This window comes from Vespula vulgaris, chromosome 19 (assembly GCF_905475345.1).
Source record: "Vespula vulgaris chromosome 19, iyVesVulg1.1, whole genome shotgun sequence".
In the NCBI taxonomy this organism is placed as follows: Eukaryota; Metazoa; Arthropoda; class Insecta; order Hymenoptera; family Vespidae; genus Vespula; species Vespula vulgaris.
In genome coordinates, this window is record NC_066604.1 from 2,500,128 (window position 1) to 2,525,572 (window position 25,445).

At 32.0% G+C, this 25,445-nt stretch overlaps 2 protein-coding genes across 18 annotated transcripts in view; both read right to left on the reverse strand.

Annotated features, from left to right (window-relative positions):
• Positions 1–250: 250 nt before the first annotated feature.
• Positions 251–6,146, reverse strand: LOC127070919 (contactin). The gene is made up of 9 exons (XM_051009506.1): positions 5,985–6,146; positions 5,841–5,908; positions 4,910–5,730; positions 4,440–4,818; positions 4,251–4,353; positions 3,698–4,170; positions 3,344–3,622; positions 2,784–3,233; positions 251–2,686 (listed from the first exon to the last, which is right to left on the reverse strand). Exons 3-9 carry the CDS (start codon positions 5,720–5,722, stop codon positions 1,500–1,502), a joined length of 3,684 nt encoding a protein of 1,227 aa, XP_050865463.1. The 5' UTR covers positions 5,723–5,730; positions 5,841–5,908; positions 5,985–6,146; the 3' UTR covers positions 251–1,499.
• Positions 6,147–8,673: 2,527 nt separating this feature from the next.
• The window catches only part of LOC127070939 (lachesin-like), a 63,050-nt gene continuing 46,278 nt past the window's right edge, over positions 8,674–25,445 (reverse strand). For all 17 annotated transcript variants that reach the window (XM_051009569.1, XM_051009567.1, XM_051009557.1 and 14 more), the window contains 9 exons: positions 23,017–23,108; positions 21,522–21,628; positions 19,669–19,854; positions 19,402–19,485; positions 18,850–18,970; positions 15,659–15,796; positions 15,150–15,269; positions 14,395–14,565; positions 8,674–14,065 (listed from right to left, as the gene is read on the reverse strand). In XM_051009569.1, coding sequence (XP_050865526.1) covers positions 13,743–14,065; positions 14,395–14,565; positions 15,150–15,269; positions 15,659–15,796; positions 18,850–18,970; positions 19,402–19,485; positions 19,669–19,854; positions 21,522–21,628; positions 23,017–23,086 — 1,320 coding nt within the window. In that variant the 5' untranslated portion in view covers positions 23,087–23,108 and the 3' untranslated portion in view covers positions 8,674–13,742. The remainder of the gene's footprint in view (positions 14,066–14,394; positions 14,566–15,149; positions 15,270–15,658; positions 15,797–18,849; positions 18,971–19,401; positions 19,486–19,668; positions 19,855–21,521; positions 21,629–23,016; positions 23,109–25,445) is intronic.

The window sequence follows — 25,445 nt, forward strand, 5'->3', positions numbered from 1 at the left end:
GTACCTATATACTTTGAACAAATTATTAGATAATCCTTTGTATTATCAATTGATTACACAAGTTCATCAACCTATCCTATTATCTAAAAATATTGATAGAGAATGATTTCAGAATTTTATTTAAGAAAGATAAGTGTTCCATATTAAAGCTTGGTACTCTTCAATGTACCACGCATTAAATATATTGCAAAAAAAAAAAAAAAAAAAAAAAATAAAAAAAAAATAAAAAATAAAAAAGAGAAAGAATGCATTATTAAAAAATATTGAATATATATTTATAAGAAATTCTTATGGTATAGAACATAAATCTTTTAATTCTATGTATATTCAAGCAACGATATGCGACAAATAATGTTTGTTAAAGTAACATAATCCATTAAAAATTACTCACACATTTCGTTACTTGCATTCATATGGACGGAAATGAAGTTTGCTGCCTTTTTTTCTCTTTTATATAGCGTTACAAAGTAATATTAAGTAAGAAAAATTATATATGATTCTTATAAAAAATAGAGGCTCGGGTGCATTGTTAACGTTTTATAATATATATAATAAATTTATAAGTTATATTAAATTAAATTGCTTTGATCGTTGAATAAAAATCCGAATTTATATGGAATGCACATTACTTATGATATAAACATATCTTCTTTTTATCTTCGTTAAAAATTATTTTACTTTTAGCACAAAGTTGCTAATTAAAAAGTAATATATAAAATTTAGTATATAATATCGATAGATTCTATATATATATACTTTTTATCTTGCTTTTTTTTTTATAAATGTAACAGTATAGTCACAAAAAATGACGACTACTGTTAACTCGATTGTTAATAATCTACTATTTACAAAGGTATATGTACTATTGCTCTCTAGTGATATAAGAACACTTCGGTTAATTAAAGTTAGATATATAAAATCTTATTAATAACAATAAGATAAGATATATAAAAAGCATTACAGAGTTTTCCATAGTTACATGCGATCTCAGTAATAAGGCAGTAAGAAGTATCTAAAGGCACCTTAAGAATCTTTTATAAATACGAATTGTTTTTTTAACATATAGTTAAAATATATAGCTAATATAGAATAGATTAAAGATAAGAGAGATAATGATCTATTGTCAATCTCTAGAAAATATGTAAACATCTGTAACGTTTTCTATATACCTTCTTTATCTCTAACGTTCGATTAATATCGATATAAAAATGTACTTCTCATTTTGTGATAAATATCTTCTCAAGATCTTTTATGATAAACTTCATAATCGTACTTCGCCTCACGGCTTTTTCTAAGCTAAATTTAATCTGCGTTTTGATAAATACTTTTCTTTAGAGCTTCCTAATAAACATTATATAGGCTCATGCTTCCTCTTTTCTTAAATATTTTTATAAGCTACATCAAAGAATTAGCATTTTTTAAGATCTTTTTAATAAACTTTATAGTCGTACTTCGATCTATGACTTTTGATAAATCTAAATTGAAATCTTCAATTACATTTAAACGTAATTGAAGGCTCTTAAAAGTAATAATAAGCATATACCTAAACTAGCATCTAGGATTTTATTTCCCGCGCTGCTTCTAAAAGCAGCAGCATCACCCATTTGGAATGTATGCGCAGGACTGGACATATGTCCATCACCTCCATTACTAAATGCGAGTACTCTCAAATGATAAGCTTTGCCAGGGCTCAAATTTGTGATATCGGCTTCAAGTTTAGAACCTCCAGGGATAATGGTATCGTTTGCAGTACTCATGTCTTGATCTACCTCCCATACACGTATTTTATAGCCTATTAATGGTTCTTCTTCTAAGCTTGGTTGGACGTAGCGCCACACAACCCTAACCGTTGATGGATTCACGCCATACACGTGGACCGAAGACGGTGGTTTCTGTGGAGCTTTACGATAAGTTCTCTCTAAGTAGCGTTCACTCTCAGGCCCTTCTCCGGCAGAATTATAGGCCATAACTTTAACGTAATAGTAAGTATCAGGTTGTAATCCCACAACGAGTGACCACGGTCTCGTGGTACGAGACAAGTAATATACGGCATCCTCTTCTTTATTACTTTCCTTCCAGTACTTTATTCTATGACCGATTAATTTCCCTCGAACTTTTTCACGAGTTTGTTCAATAGGTGCCCAACTGACGTTCAAACTTGTACTGTTGAAACCATGAGCAACGACCTGCTGCGGTGCCACTTGTGGCATATCTTCAGCACTAAAGATCGTATATATATCGGAAACCGGTCCAGAACCAATTGCATTTAACGATTGAACTTTTACTTCGTACTCGGTATAATAATATTCGTGCTGGATTTGTACAACGCATATACCAACGTTACCATATTCACGTAATAGTAGAGATTGAAATTCAGTTTCGTGACCTTTACGACGCCAGAAAACTCTGTAATGAACGCCAGGACCATTTTGATCGGACGGAGATAATGGGGTCCATGTCATTGTAAGATCACCTATTTTTCCACCTCCTCCACCGATGTTACTCGGTGGTTTGGTAGGTTTATTCGATGGTGTACTATATTGAGGGGATGGCATCGATGGTAGTCCATAACCGAGTTCATTGAAAGCTGCTATACGAAATTCGTAAGTCGTATAAGGATTTAATACATTTTCGATGAATGCTTCTTTACGACCGTTGTATCTATCAACCTCGACAGCTGTTATATCTGTGAAAGAAGACACATGGAATGGATTTTAGGAAGTCCAAATATCAGTTACGTACAATAACATAAGCTGATGAATTTATCGACAAATTACACATACTTTCTACAAGATTAAACCATGTCTGATTCCAATTTGTTCTTGCACTAATAGTATACATCAATATAGATCTACCATTGAGCGCACCATCGGTCCAACGTAACGTTGCCGATGTTCTGACTATATTGACAACTTGAACACCTCCTGGTGGACCTGGTGGTCCCTCCACAATTACTATAGTTTTACTCGAAATTCGACTCACTGCACTTTTAACTATGCATTCGTATTCTCCAGCTTCGCCGAGAGTCGAATTAATGATACTTAATGTTCCCCCATTAATGTTTAACCTTGGATTGTTGATAGTATCTTTTTCTCTGATACGCATACCATTGTGCGTCCATATGTATGCTACGTCTAACATTTCATCATTTTCCGCTAAACAGTATAATGTTTGATTCTGATTTACAGCAATGATAATACGCTGTGGTAATGCTTCCACTAACCGTGGACCACCTGTAATATTTATAGAGAATCAGTATTTGTTTCATGAGATGATAAGATTATATGAAACACGTATATGTGTGGGTGCATATTAAATTTATAATCTTATCATTTCATCTCACGTAATACGATAAGTCTTCCTCGAGTTTCATCACTTCCATATTCATTCGTAGCCGTGCAAACGTAAGTTCCTTCGTCATCTCGTGAAACTGGTTTGATTACCAGACTTCCTTTCTCTAAAATTCTACGTCTACCACCAGCACCAATCACATTACCATCCTTTTTCCATACAAATTTCGGTCTGGGGGCAGCTTCAGGATTACAGATGATAGTAACATTACCTCCTTCTGCTGCATATGTCTCAGATTCCATAGGTCTTTTTTTAAAAGATGGTTTTAATGCTGCAAGATTATATATTAAATCGCAATGAATATATTATTGAATAATTGCAGAGATCGTTAAAAGAGATAATTTACATAAAACTCTTAGTTGAGCGGATGAATATTTTGTTTTCAGTTGATTTTTAGCACGACACTGATACATAGCTTGATCTGTTTCTGGATCTAATCGTGTTATTTTTAAAACATTATCTTGAATGAGATAACGATCTCTATCTTCTGGTGGAAGCGTTTCCATATCTAATAACTCTCCATTTCTAAACCAATTATATGTTACATCTGGAATACCAAAAGCTTCACAAGTCCATGTTAACTCTCCTCTATTATCCATGTGTTTGTCTGTTAATGGTATAGTAAAATTGGGAGCAGCTTGGATAGACAATCTTACTGAATTTTCAATAGAGTGCCTATCATTATGTGCTCTACAAACATATTCTCCTTGATCTTCCACATGTACATATGGTATTATCAATACACGATTGTAACTTGTTGTGTATACACCTCTTGGTAAAGGAGCACCTCTTCTAGTCCAGTTATATGAAGGAATTGGACTAAAATATAATTTTCTTTTAGTACAATAAACTAACTTTCTTTTAGTACCATAAATCGTTTGTTTACTAAATATACATACTATCCAAATGCTATACATTCTAATCTGACTTCTTCACCAGCTACAGGTGCTTCTGGGAATGCCTTTGGAAAGTTATTAGGAAATTTTAGTTGTTGAAATGATGCTAAAAATACAAACAAATAAAATCAAAGAAATTAATTTTTTAGCAGACTTATAAAACTGAGTAAATCAATGGAGAATAATAATTACAATGTGGATCGACTCTCAATGGGAAAAATGGTCCATTACGTCCTGTATTAGATGCTTCACTTTGGACATTACATGAATAATTGCCTCTATCGATTGTTTCTAATGCAGAGAAGTAAAGAGCACCATCGTACGATACAAATACTCGTTTATCTTCTTCCACAAAATTTGGAAAATATTCACGTGCCCAATTATATTTTACACCAGGAAAATGTTGAGGTGGATCACAATAAATTGCTTTGCCCCAATTCTGGTCTCCTCGTTCTTCAGAACGTTTTAAATTAAATTCCAAAATATATCCAAAAGAAAGCTCAACACTTTCTGATATAATAGTGCCAAACATATTTGTTGCTTTGCAATGATAAGTACCTCGATCTTCTGTCTGTCCAAACAATTCAATTATTACACGAATAAATCTACAGAGCTTTCTTTGTTAACAAATAGGAATTTATATAAAGATAAAAATATCTCACTTGTTCTGGGTCATAAATAATAAGTGTACCACCACTTATAGTATATCTAGTGTTTAACAATGGATCTATCTTTGTTGCCATTAATCTATCACTTTCATATTCTTCCTTAAACCATTCATAAGTCGGTGTTGGGTAACCACCAGCAAAACAACTCAAAGAAATTTCATTAGTTGTTTTTCTATTTGACACATCAAATACTTTACTGGCAGGTTGCTTGATAAAATATGGTCCTCTTGGTACTTTCAAAGGATCAATAATATGAACGCCATATTCATATGTACGATCATCCTCAACTAAATTATGCAAATTAGAAATAGGTGCCTCACAAATATACAATAATTTATCTATGCCTGTAACCTTTTCCAAGCCCCAACGTTGTAAATTATTGTGATAAGAATACGCCAAGTAATCTCTTCCAAAAATATTATCAGAGGGTTCAGGTAAAAACGCATTATCCATATTTACTAACTGTGTATTGTCTGCTTCATTTATCCAAGTTCCGCCTTGATACTTAATACCGGTATACCATTGACGGTGCTGAGGATCTTGCCATAACAATTGATATAATATAAATCCATGTTCTTCCAAAGAATTAATCGCTACTAGATCACTCTGATAAGCTTGACAATTTCTTCTGGCATCTTCTCGTGCTTTTATTGGACTTTTAATAAAACGATAACAAGATTCTTGAAATGTAACCCAATTCTGAGGGCATTTATATCGTTCTTCCTCATAAAATACATTTTGTGTTAATACAATATTCGTAGTTCCAAAAAAGCACAAAAGAACTAACCACGTCGGATGCATTCTCATTTTATAGCCTAACAAAAACATGCAATGTCAACCTTTGATTTCAGATATAAATATTTTATAAAAATAAACATAAATGTATACGATAATTCTGTAATGATGAAATAAATAAATTTATAACCTGACGTGATGGAAATGACAGGAATTCAATGTTCAGCATCGGCGAAGCCAGGGTGTGGCACAAGATGACTGTAATCAAGAAAATGCAAGTAACCTATTCTATCCAATATTGTTCTTACTCACTGAAATAATTTGAAGAACTTACGATTATCCTCGCTACTTATCTACCACCGTCCTTTTATCCTTAATAACTTACATTTCTCATAAGCATTTCTATTGCACGTGAATCACGCAATTTATACGATGCGACATAACACAACACAATGGCCATACGGCGCGGCGTCCCGCTCAATGAACGTAGTAAGATCGAGAAAGTATCGAAATCTCAACTATCGATATTCGACTCTCGATACTTACAATTTCGAATTGTGAACTTACGAAATACTTTCTTTTACCTTTAAAACTATTCAAATATAACTTAATTAATGCTTTATTTTTTATTATTACGATCATATTTAATAATAAATTATGTCACATTTCGATATATCGATACAATCTACACACTACAATTATAAATATACGAGGTATCGATTTTTAATATTCCAGAAGCAATTATATCGATTAAAACGAAGTTAAAAAGGCGCTATTTTTCAAATTTTCAAATCCATACATTTCGCGGGATTTATAATATAAACTAATAATTTATTTTTCAGCAAGTATCGATTTTTAATATTTAAGAAGTAACTATATCGATTAGAACGAATCTAAAATGGCACTGTTTTGGACAATTTACAAATCACATATATTTCATTTATAATAAAAAAAGAATTTATTTCATAAAAACGTTTGCAATCAAACACTAATATTTGTTTTTTAAATAGAACTATTCAAAGATATAAAACAAAAAATATTATAATGCTTTTCGCACAATTATTTTTTCAATAAATGAAAGATAAACTATTCTCTTTTTTGACCACGTAAACTGTGCATTTAGATTTCTATCTGAAATGAAGGCGGTGATCTCTAATGATAGACCGTTCGCGATTACGTCTGACGTTTATTGCATAGAGCACTATCTACGTGCACAATCAAAGTAGACATTAGTCTTACAAAATAAATTCTTGAGATTGTGTTTGGAATAGAAAAAAAAGGTAGGGAAAAGAAACAGAAGAAGTAAAACGTGGTAATTTAAAAAAATCTAATAGAGATAATGAATATAAAAGAAAAGAACGAGAGAGAGAGAGAAAGAGAGATCCTCACAAGTAAAGATTCTTTTAAATAAATTTACCTATTTTTTTTGTTAAAAAGACATGAAAATTTCAAATCTGATTTTTAAAAAATGTGCGACGACGCAGCTGTCGCACATATTATAAATAAGAAAGGAGTGTTCGTTGGTGTGGTCGTTAAGTTTAAGGAAGAGGACAGCCAGCTTGGTGTGAGTTAGAAAATACGTAAAAAGAAAAAAAGAAAAAGAAAAACCGATAGGATAATATTCGAATAAATCTAGTGGAATAAAGCGACGTAATTTGGAAGTAGGAAAGGAAAGGAAAGGAAAGGAAAGGAAAGGAAAGGAAAGGAAAGGAAAGGAAAGGAAAGGAATAGGAATAGGAATAGGAATAAGAATAAGAATAAGAATAAGAATAAGAATAAGAATAAGAATAAGAATAAGAATAAGAATAAGAATAAGAATAAGAATAAGAATAAGAATAAGAATAAGAATAAGAATAAGAATAAGAATAAGAATAAGAATAAGAATAAGAATAAGAATAAGAATAAGAATAAGAATAAGAATAAGAATAAGAATAAGAATAAGAATGGAAGAGAGAGAGAGAGAGAGAGAGAGAGAGAGAGAGAGAGAGAGAGAGAGAAATAAAAAGAAAGAGACAAAGAACAAAAAAAAGAGAGAGAGAAGAAGAGGATGAAGAAATCCAAGTCTGTCAGTGATGTGCAGGCGTGCACAAGTTTTCTCAGGGATGATTTCGTGCCGAAGTTGAAACAACAGTACGCGACGTAGAAAGTCGGAAGAGAAGGAAGCTTTGTAGTAGCTACGGTAGTGTCGGTGATTTTAGGGAGAGAGAAAGAGAGAAACAGATAGGTAGAAAGAGAGAAAAGGAGAGAGAGAAAGAGAGAGACATATAGACGTAGAAATGTTGAGGAAGACGAAGAAGAAGATGAAGGCGGAAGGACGAAGGAGTGAAGGAAGGAAGGAAGGAAGGAAGGAAGGAAGGAAGGAAGGAAGGAAGGAAGGAAGGAAGGAAGGAAGGAAGGAAGGAAGGAAGGAAGGAAGGAAGGAAGGAAGGAAGGAAGGAGTTTCAGCGAACCGTGAAATCTTCTTCAGAAGGCGCACTCCGCGTTCGACGGGCAATATTTCACGTGGCCATAATGCCCCTCTCCGGGTAATAATACCGCACAATTACCGCAGATCTCAAGTTCGCGAAAGAAGGGAAATAAAATCAGCATAAAGTGAGCCACCAAATGGCGCCAGCAGACCTTTAATGAAAGTGGTAGCACGGCGGCTAAAGAAAGCAGCACGGGCCCCCCTTAAATTAATTCACGACGAATTACGTGCGCGCCAGCTGTTCGAACAGTTGTGCTTATTTATGAACCGTCTAAGATCTTCATAGTTTCTTAAAGACGAATTTATCATTATAATTTGTCCTTTGTGCTAATCGTTTTCCCTCTCATCCCACCCTCCCTCCCACCTCCTCACCCACCTCCAACTATTCTTCTCTCCTTTAGCTTTAACTATCACTTCTTTTTCCTAAGCTTGATTATTGTCCTTTGGACAATCCAGAACTTTGTTAATTTCTATCTATCTATGTATCTATATATATATATATATTTGTATAAATAAGTTCGTTTATATTCTCTAGTTTTATTTTTAAGATCATCGATAACAGTTCAATTTAGTTTTATTGTCTTTATCATAGGGAAAATGAATTTGGATCATTTGGATGGTTGGATCTCATTCTACAAATCTTTTCGCAGAAATACTTTTGTCTTCTCTTATTTTTTTCTTTCTTTTACTTTTTCTTTAAAACTTCCACTTGGTCATATATTAAAAGAGATTTCAAATACAATGGATCTATTATATCGTGCGATTATGTATAAAATTAAAGTAAGCGGATTATCAGTTTCAGGAAAGTTATATGACACATAGGAATTATTGGCTTTCAAAGTACTCTAAGTTTTCTGTGCTTTTACTAACACAAGGCTAATGTTTGACTATATTGATTGAACTTCTATATATATATATACATACATATATATATATATATATATGTATGTATATATAAGTTATATATACGTCTCTCTCCTTCTTCCTTTTTTTATTCTAACGCATTTTAGCTAATATTGTTTTTTTTGTTTAATTTTTATTTTTTAATACAAGGAAAGGATTACGTTGATTTATAACGAAGGTGAAATCGAATTTCTCTCTTAGCCACACTCTTTTAACGATGCTACGGTACAAGCGACGCTTAGAATGATAAACACGTATTGTCAGTGATACAGTCATCGTAATGTGTCGATAATTGTTTGTTTGTTTGCTTTTTCTTTTTTTTCGTTTGTCAGTTTGTTTGTTCTCGTTCGTTTGTTGCAAATATTGCATATAACGCATAATGGCCGTCGCTAAACTAACACGAACACTGCGCCCGCACAGTTTATACCTAAAGAGTTTTTTACCTTTACAAAAATTAGATTATTTCACGCATAACAACCTTCTTTGTTTTTTTTCTTCTTTTTTTTTGTTAGTACTATATCATCGTTCCTATACGTCAAAGTGTTTATATCCAAACGTTGTTCAAATATATATATATATAACGAAACATGTTCTACGCGTTGTTGCTGATCGCTTCTTTCAAATTATATGCAAAATCTCGCAGCGTAAGTATAAATAATAAACAAGTCAAAATAAATAAACCATATATATATATTATATATATATATATATATATATATATATATATATAAAAAGCATCGTATAATAATGACACGTATAATAGATATATAGATACGTATTGTAATATATATATATATATATGTCAGATATATTTTAGTTTTCTTTTTTTTTAATTTTTTTTTTTAATTAAAAATCGAGCAATTTTTAACGATTTATATAACACATTAAGTCATGATTAAAAGCGAATTACATTTCTCTAAAATCTTTCGCATATTTTGGTTTCTCTTTTTCTTGTATGTTCTTGGCGATATAAAAAAGAAATAATAAAAAAAAAAAAAGTAACATTCTAGTTAATTTTTCTCTTTTTTTTCCTTAAAATCCAGTTAATATGATATTTCTTTTAAGAAGCACAAATTCTTTCCAACACTTTTATATCAACAATTTTTATATCTATTATAAAAAATCAACATGTTGACTATAATTAATACTATATACTCGCAGGAAGCCTCGGATTACATATTTTTATTGTTTATAAAAACCACACGTCGCGAGAGATCCAGCCTGATGAAACATATGCGAATTAATTTCTTCATAATTAAACAAAAAATAAAATTAAAATAAAAAATTAATTAATTATAAATCGCATCAATTTATAAAAATGAAACGATTTGAAATTAATATATCGATACAATTTGTATTATTACGAGATGCATGATATAGTTGTATATAATTATATGTATATGTATGTATAATATTTACAGAGGCTATATATGCATAATAAATCATAAGGCATTGTGTCGATCTTCAGACATTTTAGATGAACATTATGCGAGGTATACATAAGACTGAATATTTGACGACGATGCGTATCGTGTGTATCTTCTTATTAATTTAATATATGAAAACTTCCGGGAGATGCTCGTTTTCTTCGCTCGTTTCTTTGATCACATAAGCAAAAGCACTAAAAGCATATAGAAGAAAGTTTCCTTCATTTTTTCTTTTTTTTTTTGAGAGAGAGATAACTTATCTAATTATACAGGATGAGTCAAAAGTTTCTAGATGATTTAAAAAAAGTCAATTACTCTTTTTCGAAACATTTCAGGCTAATTATCTTTTTTTTTAGATTGTAAAACTACAAATATAGCTTGTAAAATTACAAGCCTTATAAGGAGCCTATTAAGTCTCGAAAAAGAGTAATTGACATTAAAAATCACTTTTGGTCCATCCAAAAATTTTTGGCTCACTCCTGTATTTCTGTTATGGGATATCTTCTTTTTTTGTTTTTTCTCATAATAAATGTTTCTAATTCGATCGATTCTCATAATGAGATTCGCGATAAGAAATAATTTTTTCTAAACTGAAATGAAAAGAAACAAGTTAATCCTTGATTGATATTTCGTATATATAGGTAATCATATATATATACATACATACACATATATATATATATATATACATACACACATACATACACACATATTAAAGTGTACGCCTTTTTTTGTTTACTCTTAAAGAGTTACAAGCATTCATTGAAAATATGTTTTTATCCTTACAATCGCACATCGACAAAAATTCTACGTATAACTATATTTAATTGTAATTATATGTAGTTTGGGGTTTACACGAGTAATGTTGATCATTATAATGAACTTTTCATATACGTCAGACAAGAGTTCCATTTGATTTAACGAACATAGTTCATTAACAATAACGACGACAACGATGATGATGACGACGACGACAACGACGATGACGATAAGAAAGAAAGATTTTTTTCTTTTTGGATGTATAGATAAGCATCGAAAAAGACACTTTACTTACTGTCACATATCTGTCGTCGTTGAAATCATAGTTACTATGTATATACTATAATATTACATACCGCGTATATAATACTATAATATAAGCCGAGATATACAAAGATATGTTTTTTTTAATGACGTTCAACGTGGCTACTTTTTAAAAAAATTATTTCAAAAAAATAAAAAAATAAAAAAAGTTCAATATATTGCCTTGTTGCACATCAACCTATTTTTTGACTATTTTTTTTTGGTGTTTTTCGTTTTCTTTTTTTTTTCGATAAACTTAGAAAAGAGAACGTTAAAAACTATCTACACTCAGAATGAGACACATTCGTTGGAAGTAGCTCGAAAGTACTAAAGTTATCCTAAAGTTACCCTGACATATTATGGCGTCCACTTCGACGCATTACTCACAGCCACCCTCTTCCCTTTTCACCCTTCACTGGTGACGATGATGATACTTTTTTCTTTTTTCCCTTCTTTTTCTTACAATTCTTTTTTTTTCCTCTTACAAATCAACTATTGGTGCTCTCTAAAATGGAACGAAAAAACTGCCGATTACTGTCTATCTATTGGTGATTTCTCTCTTAAACATTTTATGTCTACTTTGAAACTACACCCTCGTTCCTTGATTTACGCGGCTTTCTTTATAGATGTAAATTAAACCACCATTAATATTAAATTTACACGGTACGTTTATACGCGATCTATTTTCCCCCGTTCAAAGATTACATACGTATATTCTTCTATACTTTTTATTGAATTTCTACTACGTTGTCAATTTAATGTATTTAATGTACGATAAAGACAAGATTTTTAACGAGTGCTTTGACTTTGAGCTAATTGAAAAAGAAAACGTTGATTGCTTTGAAATTCGATACGAAGTACGATACCGCGACAAAGAATAAAATTTATTTTACGTTTTGCAGAATATTTTATAATTTTTTTTTTTATATGAACCTATATGAAAAATAAATATTTTTATAATTTATACTGGCTTTCCTCTGTAGTATTTTTTTTCCATACTGGCAGATTTCATTTTAGACGATTTTTATCCGCGTAAAAAATAACTGCATGGAAAACAAACATTTCGCGTAAATCAAGAGATTGGTGTACCACGGAAAAATGTTTCTTTTTTTTTTTTAAATGCTAAAGTATCGTCAACCGGTGAAAGTGTTTTCGAGTGACAATTAATAGATCTTCCTCTTCGCTTTCTTCAGTCTTTGGTTACTCTTCCAGAGAAGCTATCCACCATCTTCTCGCAGAAAACAATATCGTCTCTCGTCGAAGCCAGATCTGGGCATATTTATTGTTTCAAACACAAAAGAAGTTTAAGTAATATCTCAAAAACTGATATCCTTTTTTTGTGATCATATAAACAATTTAAATATAAAAAGTAAAGAAACCATTTATATACAGGATTAAAAGTTTCTAAATGATTTTAAAAATCAATTACTCTTTTCCGAGAATATTTTAAGCTTGTAGTTAAGCATCTAGTTTTACAATTTGAAAAAGAAAATTAGTCTATAAAAAATCTCGCAAAAGAGTAATTGATTCTTAAAATCAACTAAGTACTTTTGATCTCAAACTGTATATTTAAATTAAGTATATCAAGATAACATTTCGTTCAAACAAAATCATTTTCAATGATTTGTCTAATTTGTTTAAAATTATTAAAATTTTCGTTTTAAAACTTTGAATTTTATTAAAAGTGCGATTAAGAAATAATAATAAATTTTGTTAATGCCCAGATCTGATAAAAACTAACGATACTACAGGCTATACCTATATAATTTAAACAAATTTAAAAGACTATGCGATTATTTAACTTTCTGATCTTCGTAAATGTCGGTATAGAACTCGATGAAAACGCGAATTTGATATATGATACAAGGCGACGCGTTTTACATACATACATACGCGATGAAATTTTATATGGATATTAAAATGTTCATCAACTCTATTTCTTTCTCTCTTTTTCCCCTCTCTCTCTCTCTCTCTCTAATTCAATCTATATAAATACGAAGCGCCTTATATCCATGATGAAAATCCATAGTAGAGTTGATGTATCAAGGAAGACGACGACGATAAGAAAATTTCGTCAGCATCTAAACTATTAAAAGAATTTTTTTTCAGGATGAATAATGATGTCGGACATAATGTCAATAATATTCACTCGATCGATCTCGAATAAAACGACAAAACTAAACGATCAGCTTGGTTTAGTTCGAGTCTCTCGATCATCATTATCATATCGTCATCACTGTGACCACCGAGGCATAGTGATCGAAAATGATAATAATAATAAAAATAAAGCGTTATGTCTTATGGTAAGATCGGTGGCATAAGAAGAGACGTTCATAGTCGGCCGTTTTTTGTCGATTTTGACGGAGGTAGGTAAAGCTGTTGCTAATGTCGGAGGAAGGCGTGCGTGGTTTGAACCGTGAAGAAGAGAGTTTTCCATATAAACGGAATTATTTTCCGCCTTATCCATCTCCGTTTGACCATAAGGGATCTTGTTATTAGTCTCATCGTAGAAGGAAGCCCAAGTAGCTAGTTCCGTTTTAGCTGGTCCAGGTATCTCTGTAATAGAATCGACAAGAAAAAGGAAAACAAAAAAAAAAGACGCACCAAGAGACATTTGCTACGATACATCTTCTGAAACATTATTGTCCATGGAAAATAAAAAGAAAGAAAGAAAGAAAAGAAAAGAAAAGAAAAGAAAAGAAAAAAAAACGAAAAGGAAAGGAAAGGAAAGGGAAGGAAAAGGAAGGGAAGGAAGGGAAAGAAAAAGAAAGAAAAGGAATAGAAAGAAAAGAAAGAAAGAAAGAGACATATCGTTCTCGATACATTGCTCCATTATTCTCTTCCTTCTTCTCATCTTCTTTTCGATGCTAAGCTTTTTCACTTACCGTACAAACGAATCGTGCTGTCAACCTCGCCAAGAGAATTCTTCGCTGCACAGAGATACGTTCCCACGTCGTGTTTCTGAAGATTCTTTATCGTCAGGATCATACGTACTTCGAACGGAGACTTCTCGATCATGTCGACTACGTGTTGCGTACTGGATATTATCATCATTCCTTTCCGGACAAAAGGAGAGAAGGGATACAAGATTTGTTTACAAGTCGTCTATCGAGGATATCAAATTCATAACATTTATCTTATCACCTTTATCCATCGAATCACCTTCTTCCTTTCAAGGTTCATCAAAAACAAAATAAACCGAAACAAAACAATGAAAGAAAGAAAGAGGAAGAAGGAAATATCTTCGAGACATATCTATCTCTTTCACGATTTTTTCTACATTACTTATACAGAGCAAGAACCAAAAGTTTTTAAGTGATTTTAAATATCGATTATTCCTTTTCGTAATTTTATAGACTAATTGTTTTTTTTAATATCCAAAAAATTGGATATTTTATCATGATAAAACTGCAAGACTATTTTCAATAATTTTTGAACCTTTCCAAATAAAATTGGAACAATTATAAAACACATAATATTCCTAAGATAGGTGAACCTTTTTCTAACAAAATCATTAAGATCTTTCCCTTCTATGATTTTTTTATATTACTTATATGTCCTCTTGATGTTCAATAATTTTCTTTTTTTAATAACGTTATAAAACAAATATATAAACAAATAATTACGAACATAGTTATACCTTTTTCCTTTATCCAATAATTAATCGACATAGGAGATGCTTCGACGTAGCATTCCAAGACTACATCAGTACCTAAAGGAGCTCCAACTAGTTGATTAGGTACATGAATAGCAGGAGGGACTGAAAAGGAGTATTAATATATCTAAGTAATTATCAATTGAAATGTCAGAAACTATGAAAATAATTTCTAATATATGAACAAATGATTAGAAAATGATTTAAGTCATATACATGCATGTATATGTTTCGTTTTGAGATTATTTTGACATTTGTGTTTGAATTAATTTACAAATTAGTTTTCTATAATTAGACAAACATAAACGGCGAATAATTATTTTATGTAATGTAAAAAATTTTGAAAGAATAGCCTGTAACAAAACATGTTTTTCAATAATCTCAACTTACACCACTTTTATAATCATCGGTTCATATAATATATATATATATATATATATTATATCATATATCGGTTCATATATATCTACATATGATCACTTTTAATTACTTACAATGAACGTTTATAGAAATTCTTTTGCTAACTGCTGGTGGTATTCCATTGCTAGCAATGCATAAATAAACACCCATTTCGGCTCTCGAGATTTTCGTTAACTTTAATTCCTCCCCATAAAATTCGGTTTGAGTTGTTACTGAAAAAGGAAATAGGATGAACGATTAGAATAAAGAAAAAAAGAATCTAATAGTTTGAGAGAACACAGGATTTTCTTCGGGTTTATCTAAGCGTTCGCTTAAATTCGAAAAGAAAAGAGGGGAAAGAGAGCACGTGACTATTAAGTCACCTTAATGCTTTCCATTGTTAAGTAGTTCGAAGAGGAAAGGGAGGAGAGAAAATGTTGATAGGACGACGGTAACATCAAGAAGAGGGAAAGCGTTAACCGCTAAACCGTGCAAGAGTTTCCTTGTGATTCACCACCAACAACGATGAGAGGACGTTGAGGAGGAGGAGGATGAGGAGGATGAGGGTGAGGGTGAGGGTGAGGACGAGGACGAGGACGAGGACGACGACGAGGATGAGGACGAGGAGAAGGAAGAGAAGGAGGAGGAGGAGGAGGAGGAGGAGGAGGATGAGGACGAGGATGAGGATGAGGAGGACGTCGCGAGGTATATGGCTCATTAAAGCGGCTCGTGTTTGTATGCCACACCACAAGGCGGTTTAGAATTGGACGTAATCTCAAGTAGAAGACCAAAGTCAGATTTTCAGCTAAATTGAGAAGATCCGCGACTTGAAATCCGCGACAGCGTGAAGGAGAAGAAGGTGGAGGAGGAGGAGGAGGAGGAGGAGGAGAAAAGAGGAGAGGGACAGCTGTTAGACGTGAACGTTTTCAGGATCCTGCGTGAGTGGAACAGTAGCATCCTCCTCTCCTTTCTAAAGAGAGGAAAAAGAGCAAGAACGCGTTACTCTTACGAAACGACGATGGGGGTGCCGCGTGTTCTGAAAATTTCTTCTTCGACTCTCTGGATTCCCTGCTAAAAGAATATTACGTACTTTAGTGTAAAAGACTTGGGTATTTTTTGCTTTCTTTCTTTCTTTTTTTAAGACAATACCTATTGTCTTAAAAAAAAATTAAAGTACTCATCTTTTTCTCAAAGAAATAAATATGCAAGATTTTATAATGTCTATAGAGAATACTTATTGGATGTTTCATCGTGATAAAAATAAATTGTATTTATTTATTTTCAAGCATCGTACTTTAATCATACTCAAGCATTATACTATAAAAGAAGATGTTAGTAATTTCCTTAATAATAAAACTAAATTGATTTATCAAATTTTCATCTTAAAACATTATATACTTTTCCCACTTCATTCCAAGCGATTCTTTCGCTAAATATTATTAATCATAAGTAGAATTATCACGTTATACTTATGGGAGGAAGGAAAGGGAGAGCTAGGGGGTGTTGGTGGGACAATCATAAAGATTTAGAAAGGTAAACGTGTTTTGCATGTTAATGACCGAAAAATCAGTGCTATCGTACTCGCGGTGGTCCGATAGAGGAAGCTATACTGAACGAAGGGGGACTACTGTCGTTGCTAGTATAAAAGTGCCCTTGCCATGTGTCGCAATGTCTCGAGTCATATACATCGTGCTGCAACTGTGTCTGATAGTGCAACGGAATTTGCCCGCCATTAGTAACACCATGCCGTTGTGAATACTAAGTACCTCGTTTACATCGGGTTCAAAACCGGAAGGAAGAAAGAAAAGAAAAAAAAGAAAAGAAAAGAAAAGAACGGTAGGAGTCTTTGCAGACCGTCAGGAGAAAGAGAGAGAGAGAGAGATAGAGAGAGTAGGGAAGGAAGGAGAAAGGAAGAGAACGACCTGCTTCAACTAAAAAATATTCTCTCATCGATCTAATAATAATAATAATAATGATGATAATAATAATAATAATAATAACGTTTATAATAACTTTCTTCGATAACTTCGTCTCAAAAAAGGAAAAAGGGCTAATTATATAAACTTATCTATGTATATGCGAATTTATTTAGAGAGTATATACAGGATAGATCAAAAGTTCTTGGGCGATTTTAAAGATCAATTACTCCTTATCGAGACTTTTCAAGCTTGTAATTAGGCTCGTTATAATTTGGAAAAAGGAAAATAATTAGCCAAAAAAGAGGAAAAACTCAAGAAAGAAGGATTGATCTTTAATATTATCTAGAAACTTTGGGACTACCTACGGATTTTTGTTTTATCCTATAGATTAATCCAGAGATAAAAATTGGAACTTTTTTTTTGAATGAATGACAAATTCGTGTTCACTGAAAAAAAAAAAAAAAAAAAAAAAAAAAAAAAAAAAAAAAAAAAAAAAAAAAAAAAAAAAAAGAATAAAAAAAGTAAAATAAAACAAAAAACGGAACAGAAAGGAAGAATAAAAAGTTTGTATCGATTCTACTTTTCTTTATTTTTTTTTGTTCCGATTAACGCTAAATTGTAAAAGGACGATGCATATTTAAAAAAGGACTGAAGCTTAATAATCGATATAATCCTGATTCACCGTTTTATGAATCTTTAAAGAGAAAACTTCTTCCCTATGCGAATATATCGACCGTATTCTCTCTCTCCTTCTCTCTCTCTCTTTCTCTTTCGTATATAATGTAAGTCACGCGCATGTAAATCTCGTATTAATTGTTTCCAACATCGCGTTACCTCGTTTCCTCGTCATATTTCATTCTACAAAAAAATAAAAAAATAAAGGAATAAAAATAAAAAGAACAAAAAAAAAGAAATTAAATTCGCGGCTAATTATCATCCTGCCATAACTAAATATATAAAATATAATATGGCATATATATATGTGTGTGTGTGTGTGTGTCTAGAGACAGGTTGGTTGGATGGTAATGGGGAATCACAGTGATTTGTCATTCATGAAATCGCTTATCAAGACTCAGTTAGGCTTAGTCATTAAACTATGGCTTGAAAAATGTTGATATCGGTTGTTGTAGAAAGTTAATTAAATTTTCTTGGTAATTATTCCGGAGGTACTTATAAACGAAAAAGAAAGGGAAAGGGAGAGGGGAGGGAGGGAGGGAGGGAGGGAGGGAGGGAGGGAGAGAGAAAGAGAGAGAGAGAGGGAGAACATTTGAATATTCACGAGTGGCACGATTGCGTCTGAGGAGAGCACAATTATACGTACATTCTACTTTACATGGAGAAACGGTAGGATATATATTAAATCTTACCGTGAGACTTCTGGTTCAAAGCACTTCCTGCTGGCTCCCGAATTATAATACCCTTGCCGTCTTCTCTACGCCAGGATACGCGGGGCCGGGGTATGCCTCTTGCACGGCACGTTAACTTCACCTGTACGTGTTATGAAAGCGGAATTATAAATAGAATAGACTTTATTATTGCGTTATGCTAATAGTCCTATGTACTATCTGGTCATATTCGTTACGTTCGACCCGAGTCGAAAACAATCGAAACGAGCAGGATGATAAAATAGAGAGAAAGGAATGATCGTAAGGATCTATGGAGTATTAAGTTGTTCGGAAAGTTCCTCCTACTTGTCTATTCTGTATATTATAATACATGTATACAGATACCAAAAGCATTTACCTTTTATGCATACACTTCAATTAGGGATTTTGATCAATTCTCTATACGTATTTTTTATATTTTTATATTTCCTTTTTTTCATAAAATTTATTTCAACGTTGTGACTCTTTGATAAGGAAGAATAGTCTACATGAACTTTCTGGACAAACTAATAAATTGTATAATTATATGCTAACCTGACCACCTTCTCCAATATTAATGTCACTGGATGTATCTTCTGATACAAAGTCAGGTGGTACTACGACTGACAGCATACCTGTCTAAAACAGATATAGGAAAATGTAAGGAAAAAAAAAGAAAAAAGAAAAAGAAAGAAGAAAAAGAAAATAATACAGTAATATTAATAATAATAATAAAAAAACATCAATGAGATTATTACACCATTGATAGGGTTTGAAATAAAAGATAAATAAAATATGTAAAATTCATTCAGGCTGGCCTACCTGGCTTTTCATCGGATCTGTATTAATCTGACACATATATAAACCCTCGTCTTCTACTTGGACAGCCTTTATATTAAGATTCCATATGGTATGATCACTATGAGACACCGAAATTCTCTTGTTGTGTGTTATTACGTGATCGTGAATGGCCTGTATCGCTTTGGTGTCGGACTTCACCCAGCCTACCTGCCCAAAAATCAGCAGAACGCGAAATTAAAGTTGGAGCAGCGTGTAATGATAACGTACGCTTGTATCATCCCGAAGAGATCTATCTCTCTTTCTCTTTCTCTCTTTCTCTCTTCCCCTCTCTCTTATCTTCAGTCATACCCCGAGATACACGAGAGAGAGAAAACTTCGTGGTAGATATAGGTAGATATATCATGGAACGAGAAAATCGTTTGGTTTATTTCGAAAAATCCTTTTCATTCCTAGCTTAAGCTTTAACGTTTCGTCCTTTCGTTTTATAACTCGCGATCGCTCGATTGAAATTTTCTATACGTTCTTCCTCTCTTTTGAATTTCCTCCTATTTCATCTACTTCTATTTTCTCCTTTTCGTTTTCTTTCTTCTTTTTTTTGATTTTTATTTTTTGTTTCTGTTACTAGATGTTACTAGATAGATTATCGTTTCTGTCTGCGTATGTAATACAAAGATTCTTCATTGCGATCATTACACCGATAAAACGAAAGCTTATGATTGCACGTGTTATGGCAGGAGTTATTACTTCTAATTATTACTTTGGATCACGATTTAAGATCCTCTCTGGTAAATATCAAAATACTGTGTATATACTATGTAATACTGATACTACATATATATATCTTGATAAATATAGAAAATCCTGTTGCGCTATTGGAAAGAAAGAAAGACGAAAGACGAAGAAAGAAGACGAAGTTTGCTCGAGGGGCAAACGCTTTTTGGATAAAACCTAAGTAGGAGCTAAGAGATTTGTCTACCAAGGGCCAGGATAATCTTTTTGAGTTAAAGATCCTTTCACTCGTGTAAGCGCGTCAATAACCGGAGCACCAAAGAGGATCAAGGAAAAAGAGAAAGATCCTTCTCGTCGTTCCGCATATAATTATGCACAACTAACGTAAATTACATTGAAATACACGCACGTACGAGATACTCTCTAGCTTGTTCATTTAACTAATGAGCCTCTTTAAAGTTCTCTCTCTTTCTCTCTCTACACACACACACACACACACACACACACACACACACACACACACACACACACACACACACACACACACACACACACACACACACACGGAGTGGGCCAAAAGTTTCTAGGTGATTTAAAAAAATCAATTACTTCCTTTCGAGACTTTTTATAAAGTAATTTTTTTTCAAGATTGTATAAAATTATGATCTTAAGAACTCTTAGCTCACCTTGTATGTACAGTGCGTATAACATTTCTTTTGCATATCTCGTCTTAATAAATAATAAAAAAGTACTATATATATATATATATATACATATGTATATATCCAAAGTATATATGTGTAGTATAAGGAGACTTTCTATTTAATAACTAGAAGCTGAACTTTGAGAAGATACTTGTTGTACAGTGTCCTCTTACTGGTTGTGTTTCAAACTGGAGAGACGAACAATATGGCTCATAATGACAGAGTGGAAGGACCAAAATGACTTTGTCGACAATTTCGAGAGTGTATTTTATAAATTAAAAAATGAGAAGAAGAAATAGAAAAGAAAAAAAATATGAAAGAACGAGTTCTAAGAATCTTTTTACTGCACAATTACTTGCACGATTAAATATTTCTTGTATATATATATGTGTGTGTGTGTACATGATTATTTGTTAAATCGATTTCATGAAAGAAACTTACCCTGTATCCTCCTAAATGTTTGACTAGACACGTGAAGGTCGCATCCCTTCCAAGTGATATCGTTAAATTCGTAAGGGGGCCAGCAAATTCCGGTTGATAAGCACCTCCTGAATAGGGATATAAAAAAGACGAATAAATACGATTTACATAAAAAATATCGGTAAAAGTGCGGTTATTCACGAAACTCTCTCTCTCTCTCTCTCTCTATACATACATATATATATATATGAACACGGTGGACCAATAATTCCTGAGTGATTATAAAAATTAATTACTGTTGCATCGTAAAACTATATGCCTCGATTGAAATAGTCTGAAAACAAAAAATGTATTTATAAAAAGTTTCGAAAAAAACCAATCCATTTATTAAATTACTCAGAAACTTTTGGCCCTTTAGCATCTAAAAAGAAAAAGAATAAATAAATAAAACTCATTTGAATCAGCAAAGGATAATACCTTATTATCGATAGAAAATATTGAAAAGTTATTTTCCGTTCTTTTTCACATTGAGAAAGAATTGATTTATTCATAAATAAGATAGACTTTACTCGAACATAGATTACTCTTTCTCTCCCTCTCCTCTTCGAGATTTTTCCGAAAAATATTTCCTCTTCGGGCGAGACACTCGAAAAAATCGAATTAAAAGCTTGTAAACAAGAATCAAAAGCGAGCTTTCTTAATTAAAGGGCTCAGAGGACAGAGAAAACAGTGACGCGTAATAAGGAATTCATGAACGAGAGAAAGAAAAAGAGAGAGAAAGAGAGAGAGAGAAAGAGAGAGAAGGGAAGAGAGTTTGACATAGAACGTGATACTTCGTCTGAGAGGAAGAGGCAAGCTTGACCTATTTACCTCATATAGCACGAGTAATAGGATTGAAAAGTATTATGAGTGAAAGCGACAATAGCCGTGAGATCTTCGAGACTGTTACCCCGAAAAATAAGATAAACTTAAGAGAGTAAAACAAATTAAGGTAATTGACTCCGGCTAAGCTCGATTTACGTCATACGCAGGATGAAAGCTTATAAATGAGAGGAGAGAAAAGAACAAGTAAAGGCAATCGAAAAAGAGAGGGTGAGTGAGAGAGAGAGGGAGAGAGAGAGGGAGAGAGAGAGGGAGAGAGAGAGGGAGAGAGAGAGGGAGAGAGAGAGAGAAAGAGCGAAAGAGAGAGAAGTGTTTTCAAACCGAGGCGAACACAAATACGTAGATTAGCGAGTTCTCAACGCCGTCTTCTTGTGACGTTTATTTTTCTCTAGCTGCTTTATTATATTTTCCTTCCTTTTCATCATTTTTCTTTTTATTTTTCTCTCTCCCTTTTTCCCTCTCCATCTCTCTCTTTCTCTCAGCCCCTTTTTCGATAGAAGAAAAATTACTTTTCTCTTTTCTTTTTTTCCCTTATTTTTTTTCTTCTTTACACTTGGATTTATACTTACTTCGATTAATTAACAATTAGGATACGATAATATACGTAAAATAATTAATAGGATCTCAAACTTACCAAAAATATCGTTTGGATAGGCCAGAACAGCCAGTACTACTAATAGCAGGGCCTTTTGCGTCTCTACCATTTTGCCACGTGCATGGATTCAACTGTAACAAAGTATAAGAAAAGAGTTCTTATATAATATATAACTTTGTATGTGGGACTATAACTTTGATAAATAAAAAATAAGATAAATATTTTGTGTTATATATATTATTTGATAAATAACAAAATAAAATGCATTTAGTTTGTAAAGATTTGTTTATAACAAATTGTTTATAACAAATTGTTTATAACAAATTGTTAATTAATTATTAACAATACGTTGAAAACATAGAAACAATTCTACCCGTTAAAATGATATTTGTTTTAAATCTCTACGACTTTTAGTTCCAGAGATATTGCTGTATAAACAAAAAATTGTTACTTTGTTAAAAATATAATCTATTTATTAACAATTTATTAATTTAACTAATTTCATAAACTATTTGCAATTGAATCTTTTTTGACAAAACAAGATGAATTTAATTCGAAAGAATTTGTTTAAAAAAATTGTTTATAACAAATTGTTAATTAATTATTAACAATAAGTTAAAAAAATGTAAAAAGTTCCACAAATCAAAATAAAATTTGTTTGAAGTCTCTACGACTTTTAGTTCCGGAGTTATACTTATACATTATGAATATTATAATAAAAAAAAAATTGTTTATACAATAAAAAAAATAATTTGTTTATTAACAATTTATTAATTTATTGTAATTTTATAAATTAGTCGCAATCAGAATTATTTTTTTAGCAAAATAAGATGAATTTAGTTCGTAAGAATTTGTTTATAACAAATTGTTTATAACAAATTGTTTATTAATTATTAACAATAAGTTAAAAAAATAAACAATATTCTACCCTTTAAAACGATATTTGTACGATGTTTCTACGATTTTTAGTTCCGGAGTTATTCCCGTATAAATGTAAGAGGTTTACGTTGTCCTACTGACCTACATAATTTCATTCATATGACCCAGTGACACACTGACCTATATAAATTCCGAGAATTTACGCATCTCAGCTGATCGAATTACTACTACTATACTATTACTACGAACAGCTGTACTATAAGAATTATGAATGGAAATCTTTCGCAGGCGATATCTTCGGAACGAAAAGTCGTAGAGACTTGATTCAAAGACCATTTTAAAGCAAAATTTATTCTTTATTTATTTAAATATTGCAATAATATTGTTATAATAAAATCGATTTTGTTACTAATTTTTTAACTAGAATTTTTTTTTTTTTTCGTAGAAAGAACGTAACCGTAATTGTCATTCGTAACCGTAATGAAATCATAAAAATTTTTATTATAATTATATAAATTTTTGTTTGTTTATTTAAAATAAAAATTATGTGTAGTTTCTTTATATCTCTAAACGGCATGGGGATATACAAGGTGATAAAGTTATTGCCACACCCACCAGTATATACGATCTCTATTCGATCTCTTCTTCGATTTCAAGAATAAACTATCGAGTAACTTTTATTTCTGTGAATTGATTCGAATCAAATGAACAACCATTCCGTAACCATTCTTTATGTGTGTTCGAACTAAAAATCGAAGAAAGAAAGAAAGAAACAAGGAAAGAAAGAAAATTGATCAAGGTATTCGGATTTCAAATAGTCGGTTCTTTTTTTTTATTTTTTCTTTTCATTTCAACTTGATGGCTTTGGAAAAAGAAAGCTATAATCGTCGATTTATACGTTCAAAATAAGAACAATCTGCTTTATTTGAAATCGAATATACTTTAAATTTTACATCTGCCAATGTAATAGTTATATATATATATATATATATATATATATATATATATATACATGGTCTTTATTTATCCGTATCTCTCTCTTTCTCTTTCTCTCTTTGATGAAATTAGAACGAATCGATTCGAATCCAACTCTCTTTGTTTAGCCCGTCGATAAGACGAACGACTAACAAATATTCTTCTTCTTTGAATGCTGAAAATAAGAAACAGAAAAAGAGGAAGAAAAAGAAGAAGTAGCAAAAGAGCATATTCCTTTCCTTTCAACAGATATCCTCGGAAAGATCCATGTCATGAACTACTACTTCACCCCTCAACGTACGGTACATACTGCCTTCCCAAAACTTATTTAATACGTATTCTGAAATACGTAATATCTTTTCCTCTTTCTCCTCCTCCCCCTTTCCGCCCACTTTTGGTACCACCTTTTTCCAACACCGCTTTCCATCTACACAACTGCGAAGGCGATATCACTTTTCTAAACTTGGTCTGCATAGTTTGAAGAGAATATCATCGTTCCGCCGCCCCGCGTATCCAATATTCAACGACACAGCCCTGATGATACAAATCTCCATTACCGTTTTCATCATGGGACACCGCCACAGATTTTTCTTACTTTTCTTTTAATTGTATAT

Bases quoted from the DNA above. Each gene is read 5' to 3' on its own strand.
- LOC127070919 (XM_051009506.1), bottom strand. From the start codon at position 5,722: ATGAGAATGCATCCGACGTGGTTAGTTCTTTTGTGCTTTTTTGGAACT. The intron at 4,354-4,439 runs GTAATTATTATT...TTGTATTTTTAG, and splicing joins ATTGAGAGTCGATCCACATT to CATCATTTCAACAACTAAAA. The intron at 4,171-4,250 runs GTATGTATATTT...ATTATATTTTAG, and splicing joins GAATGTATAGCATTTGGATA to TCCAATTCCTTCATATAACT.